General features: G+C 35.8%; 1 protein-coding gene across 1 annotated transcript in view; it reads left to right on the top strand.

Moving 5' to 3' along the window:
* The first annotated feature begins 1,245 nt into the window (after positions 1-1,245).
* The window catches only part of LOC107678822 (centrosomal protein of 85 kDa-like), a 72,446-nt gene continuing 66,075 nt past the window's right edge, over positions 1,246-7,616 (top strand). The window contains 3 exon segments of the mRNA XM_016474227.1: positions 1,246-1,504; positions 1,506-1,633; positions 4,324-4,482. Of these exon segments, the coding sequence (XP_016329713.1) occupies positions 1,479-1,504; positions 1,506-1,633; positions 4,324-4,482 (313 nt within the window). The 5' untranslated portion in view covers positions 1,246-1,478.

The raw sequence follows: 7,616 nt of genomic DNA, 5'->3' as shown, positions 1-7,616 counted from the left end.
AGACAAAAGCAGGGTTTCCTGCAGTCTTAAACAGCACATGAAAAACTCTCAATTAGTTCTCCTATGAGACTCTTGTAAACTGAAGGTCTCAGTGTAATGAGACAGCAGGGTAAATAGATGCAAACGCTACAAAGGAATGCTGAGAAAGGAATGGCCCATTTGGGCAGCTTGGACAATCACCCTGTCTGTCAAACAGGTGTGGAGTGGAAACAGTCTCAAACACCCTGAAATATAAATAGTTCTGCTGTGTTTCCCTGTGAAAGAATGTGCCATCTGAATAGGGGTGAGTGTGTTTGTTGATTTGAACCATGGGTACATTTAATTTTATCCCCTCAAGACCTTGGCAAGAAATACCATTCTATATTAGTATATAGCATTTTATAGTAACTTTAAATCATTAAAAACATAATATTTAAAAGATCCATTAAAATGATCAGTTTTAAATAAGAGTATTAATATTTGAAAATAAACTTTACCTATATAAGTATATATACATAAGTATTTGCTTATGTTTATGTATATCACCTCCACTCATACTGTATGGGAGATCGGGGCTAGTTATTGTCTCACTTTTTAGTCCAGTACTTTATATTCCATGTTCATAAGTCAGTTTAACATATACATGCATATACATTTAAGTCTTTAAGAAAAAAAAAATACTTCACTAATACATTACATTATAAAAGTTACATTAAATGAGAGATGTTGTCACAATGGGAGCCTGCCTTTAAAAAGCCTATTGTAGAATTTTAAGCAAAATTGATGAATTTTCAATTTGGAACCACAATTCAAAAAAGAAAGGTACAAAAAAAAGAATGCAGAGGGATCCAACCATTATTTTGGCCAACAAATAGTAATAAATAAATATACGAAAGTTTAGAACTACTTGCTCTGGGGAGAGGTATATATATATTTTTGTATTATAAAAGGTCATAAGTTATAAAAATAAGTAATTTCAGATAACTTTTTTCCTTTTATTTATCTATTTAAAAAATATTGGTTTTATTTTCAACTGTACAGTTGTTTTTTTTCCTGGCAATTCAGTTTTTAAAAAATCTATTTTATTTCAAATGTACAAACTGTACATGAGTGCTGGCGCGTTTGAAAATGTTCAGACTTATTTCAGAGGAATTCTTGGCCATTAAAGGGTTAAGACACTTTTCACCCGTGTGACAACTAGCCCCGGTCTTTTCTTCATATACTTACAGTAGAGAGTGTGGCTTTGAGTGGGAGGAGCCAGTGTCGCTCGCTCTCGGACTGTGATTGCGTTTCTCCGCGGATCTCTGGAGGGAGCTGCAGGCAGTGAGCTCACATCCTCGCGATGCAGCTGCTAGCGAGTCACAGCGAATGCTAGTTCATAACTCCGGTTCAAATCTGCGACATACGCACCAGCCTTGCAGGACTACCGCGTAGCGACATATAAACGCGTTGATTTCAGATTGTATCCGCAGGTTCTTCCAGTCATTGCTGGCTATGGAATGCGGTTTCACTTAAATACCCCCCCTCCTCTTCTTAGTGGGGTCGCGCATTTTATCTCGGCTCGTTGTGTCGGGTCTATCGGTTCAGTGTGTGAAACCGAGCACCATGTGGGCCAGGAATGATTTTGAGGACGGATTCGACGCGTATAAGATAGGTAAGAGCCTAGCATTTGTGTAATGACACACTGTAAGCCAGATATGCTCATAGGAACAGCCATATTTGATCGCGTGTAACGGAGCGTGTATTGTTGTTCCGCGCGCTCTCAGGCTGTGATATATTAGATACGCGGTGTTCCGTTATGAGCGTTGTGATGTTATTGAATTGTGATGGTTTGACAGCATCACTCGTGTCACCTTCAGCTTTGTCTTTGAGTCAGATATGGACACAAGTGTTCTGTCTCTTTAATAGGGGGGTCTTTTTAATATATGCAGTGCTGTGGCACACAGATGGCATATTATAGGCCTATATGTATATATAGAGAGAGAGAGAGGTATACAATGTTTTCCCCTAAAATAAACAAACAATATTTTTGGTTTTCTAAAGCAAAGTATTAACTTGCTTATCTAGAATATTTATTTTGTTTGAGGTTTGTAGCTACTATTAATGTTAGATGTATAATAAAAAAGAAAAAATTGGAATTTTATTTTTAAGTTTATTTAATTATTTATAAATATTGCATTAAAATATATATACATTTTGTGATTTACATAATTGTATTTTTTCTCTCAAATATTGACGTATAAATTGCTTACATGTGTCTTTAGTCCAATCTTTCTTATACTTTTTTTTATTTTTCTTTATTTTTTTAAACAAATTATACAGTGGTGACAGTAAAATCCAAACAAACACGTGTTCAGTATTTAGTGGCTTGTGTTTTTACACTTTGTGTGTTTGAAAGTTGTCTAAATATTGAACAGTGATGCAACAAATTCTGACTAGTCTCTCTGCCGGTGTTTTTAATAATTCATATCACATTGCATAACTGTTGGTGGTCTAGAAGTTGCTGGAGCCTCATCAACAACAAGCCCTGTGTTTACCCGGGATATTTACAGATCTGCTACTCTGTCACGATGGCTAATGTGGATCACTTTCATATGAACTGGTATAAACTTGAGGTTTTCCACCCAGGAATTATGGAGACCTAATTTTGGTTCTGACCTTAGTGATTTCAGCTGGAGCTTGGCTTCTGCTGGTCTTGAACTCTTGTAGGTTTGAGATTCATATAAAGCATCTGAAGTATTTTTGTTTTTCTGTTTATTGCCGTTTCAGGGAAAAATGCTTCAAACTCAGTTTGTGAGTTTTCTCAGATGTATGGCACAAAAAAAATGCGTGTGTTAGGAGTATAGAATTTGCTGACTGTACCCGAAAGGAAAAGGATGATGTTTATACTTTCCACAGTTTTAATAGAAACAAAGTCACCTACATCTTGGATGCCCTGGGGGTAAGCATCAAATTTTCATTTTTGGGTGAACTATCCCTTTAATGATCAGCTCAAAAAATATATCTGTTGTAGTCATCACAACGTTGAATTATGAAACAGTATTAAGATTTTTTTTCTCCACTATTTGGAATCAAATCAAAATGTTCAGAGATGTTGGCAAGAAAGTTTATATATTCCACTTTTTTCCTGCCAGGCATTACGGGGGACAGCCTAAATGGTGGTATCTAAACGGATTACACCTCAGAATAGATTAGGCCAGCAGAAATTGGGGACGAGCCCTCTAGGGCAAATCTGACAATTTGGTTCACTGAACTTCACCTTGTTTTAGTGGTTTAGTAGTTTTTGGCCCAAAAAAATGTTAGAGGTGATGTTTGTATATGTATAATTCTAGTATTTTTCTAAACCACATTAAAAGTTTTGTTTAGTTTGTGTTTACCGTTCAAAAGTTTGAGGTCCGTAAGATTTTTAAAGGTTTTTAAAAGTCTTAGCCTTCTCATTTATTTTACAGTAAAAACACCTATATTGTGTGAAATTGTTACAATTTGAAATACAAATTTCTATTTGAATATATCTTAAAATGTAATTTATTCCTGTGATGTTAAAGCTGAATTTTCAGCAGCCATTGCTCCAGTAATATAACATTCTAATTTGATAATTTTGTGTTTAAGAAACATCTCTTATTATTATTAATGTTGAAAACGGTATTCTTTAATGAATAATAGGTTCAAAAGAACAGCATTTATTTGAAATAGAAATCTTTTGTAACATTACAAATGTCTTTACTGCCACTTTAGATCAATTTAATGTGTCCGTGCAAAATAAAAGTATTAATTTATTTTAAAAGTAAATAAATAAATTAAATTGTACTTACCCCAGGCATCTTAATGGCAGTGTATGTATATGTATATATATATATGTGTGTGTGTGTGTGTGTGTGTGTGTGTGTATAAAACACTAAAACAAAACTATTGATTTTAATAACTGTTAATAATCAAACAAATATGATTAATATTAACAATATTAATCGGAGTCAAGCTGAAAAACCTTAAGTACATAATTGTACCTTTTTTTTTCAGATTTCCATGACATTTGGTTTACTTGGGAGTTCTTTACATTTTTATTTATTTTTGATTAATGATTCTGAATAAGAACCGGTTGTTGATTCTCAACCCTATGTTTGTTCACATTCATCTCATTTCATTGACATTATGTGTTTGTAATGTCTATCTGAGATTTGCAGCCCTCAGAGTTGCTTTTGTAGTGTCCGGTTGCACTTCTGTGTCATTTGTGAATGCTCACTTAACTAAACGACTTTCATTGTGAATAAACAAAGTAGTTTAAATGCTGATACAGTTTAAAATCATGTGTTTGTTGGACATGACATCCCTCTGTTTGTCTCCTAGGTTCGAGCACGTCCTCTCCTGGATGGGTCCCTGGCTGCGACTCGGCATGGCAAGCTTCCTCTTCCGCCGCTGGCATTAGCAGCCGCGGGCGCCGTCACAGCGCTGCCTCGGACAGTGGCGATACCGGCATCGGAACCTCGTGTTCTGACAGCGTAGAAGGTATGAGACGTTTATGAACAAACCACATGTGGCTCGGCTGACCAGCTTTAATCTGTTTTGTGAGGTGTGAAACGTGTTATTGATCGGCTGTTTGTAATTCATGCCAGGTTTTCGCAGACATTTTCTAGCAAGCTCATTACAAAATCAGCCCGAAGTCATGACCCGTCTCCTCATGCTTCGCTTTAGTCAGACAAAACTTCAAATAGGATCGGCTCTAATTTCGCCGTGACCAACAAATACAGAGATTTTAATGCTTTAGCGAGGTCAAACCAGGGCTTTCTTCCTGTTATTTGTCGACCACTTTGATTTTTGAGAAGTTACCCTGAGCAAGCAACGGATTGTAAAAGCCTCTAGAAATAGGTCATGCTTCAATGTCTCTTAAATATATATATATAGGCCAATGAGTGCAATAGCTTATGGGTAGAGATTATAAGATGATGAGTAACGTTAAATCCATTAGTTTTCTCTTTTTCCAAACGACTGTTTGCATCTAAACACTCTGATTCTGTCAGAAAATGATGCCATGATGCATGTTTACTGGTGCCTCTAGCTGATCCTTCACTTTTTTTAATTAATTATTATTATTCTTTTTTATTTAACGTGTTAGACAGTATAGGAATTATAAGGCCAACCATATGCACAATTTTCTCTAAATTATTCTAAACCAAGAGTTTAGTGACTGATATGGATGCCTGCATTTGGAACGAAAAGAAAGTGAGAGCAATATGTACTATATTTAAAATGTACTCTTTTATTTTATTATATTTTACACTTTAGTTTATTGTTTTGATGGCAAAACTGAATATTAGTGCAAGAGAAGAGAATGAGGGGAAAGCCTTTTTTCTGTCCAGGAATTTGTTATTTTGTCTTTGCAATGAGAAATGATGGTAAAAAATAAGGTTGACTTAAATTTCTTGTTTGATTTTTACTGACAGTAGTATTAATGTTAGTCTAGGTAAAGCACTGTAAGATTTCATCGAAGATAAAAATGTTATTAGACTATTTAGTTGTAAAATTGTCAGTCTTGGATTGGGTATTCTAACGTCTCACCAATTGTGTGTGTAAAATCTAAGCCTGGAGTTTTGGCAGTAACCTAAATGGCATGTACCTACGGTTAATGTAATGCTTTCAAGGTTGGGGAGATGAAAATTATGGACTAAAGGCTATTTGGGTTTTAGTTGTAATGGTGATTAAAGGATGATTGTCAGAACAAGCACACCAGTTTGTATCTGCCTATATTTCTTGTATAGGAACATATTTCAGTGTATATAACTACCAACAGCTTAGCAGCTATTATCAGCAAGGCAGCTCAGTCAGTACATTTGCTGTAGAACGCTTCATGCATTATGCAGGAGAATTCAGGCAGTTCCTTTACAATTACGTTCACAACAAACTCATGGAATACATTTACAAACACAAATTGAATGTCACTTAAGTTTAGCAGTAGTGGTCGACCGATATTGTTTTTTTTTTGACAGCCGACATCTTGGAAAGCAGGGTGGCCGATGGCCGATATAAAACCGATATCATTTTATTTATTTTAATTAATATTTAAGGGTTTGAAATCATTTGAAAATGGATAAAAAAATAAATGTGTTAAATAAACGTACTTATACTTTAGATGACAAAGTATTTTTCACAAATAAATAAATATTTAATAAAAACGTAAACACTGTAACCAACAGGGCACTCAGTATTCTGGGAAGTTTGTGTGCATTGGGAATCATATTTTTTCAAATAAAGCCAAGGTAACACTCATTTTACATACAGCACACAGTGGTAATGACATGAATATAGCGGTGGGCAAATGCATAAAGCGCAGCATAATTTGAAATCATGAGTTTAAAGTTTGTTGATCGCGCATCTCCAGTGAAGCTGAACTCTCCACCTGTCCGCATTCAATTGGCACGGACCGACAGTCATGCAGAGAACACACGATCATGCAGGATACAAATGCACACTTCACAAGATCTCACAACTGGATCCGACTAAGTTTGCAAGGTTTGTGAAATTAAATGTTCATTGGCCATTCAAAGATTTGTTTAAATGATATAAATGCGTATTTGCTGAATGCTGACGGCAAACAAGAAAGTATTAGAATGTTTGCCTTTCTATTACTAATAATATAAAAGCAATCGTTATAATACTTTGTGTATACATTTAAATTCCTTTGTTTAACCGTTCTATCTAATTATTAGACAGACTTCTATCCGTATTAGACAGAACTGTTACGACAACAGCGAACAAGAGGGAGAATGTAAGCGCTGTCTTCTCAGGCGCAGCCGCTCTCAGTGCCGTCAAAATAAAAGTCCTGACTCGAAAGCATCGGCCAAACAGGAAAACTTAACGGCTGATGCCGATATTTGAAAAATGTCAAATATTGGCCGATATATCGGCCGACCACTATTTAGCAGCACTAATAAGCTTTATTTGCTAGATGCTGGTGGTCAGCAGTGTTGGGGGTAATGCCTTACAATTAACGCAAGTTACGTAATCAGATTACTTTTTTGAAGTAACTAGTAAAGTAATGCATTACTTTTTTTAATTTAGAAGGAAATATCTGAGTTAGGCTACTTTTTCAAATGAGTAACGCCACTTTTGGCGCTTTTCCACTGCGTGGTACGACTCGGCTCGGTTTGCATTTCCACTGCAGTTTAGTACCGCTTTAGAGTGGGCGGGATTATTCACATGTGGTTATAGTTGCGCCACCTCTACTGCCGCGACACCTGAAAAAATTTTTCATTCCGCGTCGCCCCATCAAGCTCTCGCTGGATTCCCTCCTCTGCTATCAACGAGAGGAATGTCTGTACTTCCTCAACAGACAACGAAACAGCCACTTTTTGGTTGTTAAAAAAAGGTGCGCTCGTTCAAAAGACAGCTCTTGTGTTGCCATGTTGAGAGAAATCGGGAGTAAGTGCAGAGGCGTTGTGTGTGCTGTGTGAACATGTTACTGTAGTTCTAGACTAACTATGAACATGCATTTACTCTCACTGCACAAAAAAAGATTCTGTATTCCTCAAAATCAGTAAAAACAGTCAAATGCAAACTCAGAATATTACACAAACCTGCAATAGTTAAATATGTTAAATAACCCTATGTCATTACATTACATATGTTAAATAACAAATCATATA

Source organism: Sinocyclocheilus anshuiensis, unplaced genomic scaffold (genome assembly GCF_001515605.1).
Source record: "Sinocyclocheilus anshuiensis isolate Anshui unplaced genomic scaffold, SAMN03320099.WGS_v1.1 scaffold1049, whole genome shotgun sequence".
Classification (NCBI taxonomy): Eukaryota; Metazoa; Chordata; class Actinopteri; order Cypriniformes; family Cyprinidae; genus Sinocyclocheilus; species Sinocyclocheilus anshuiensis.
The sequence above is the reverse complement of the archived record's forward strand: the minus strand, read 5'-3'. Positions and strand labels throughout refer to the sequence as shown.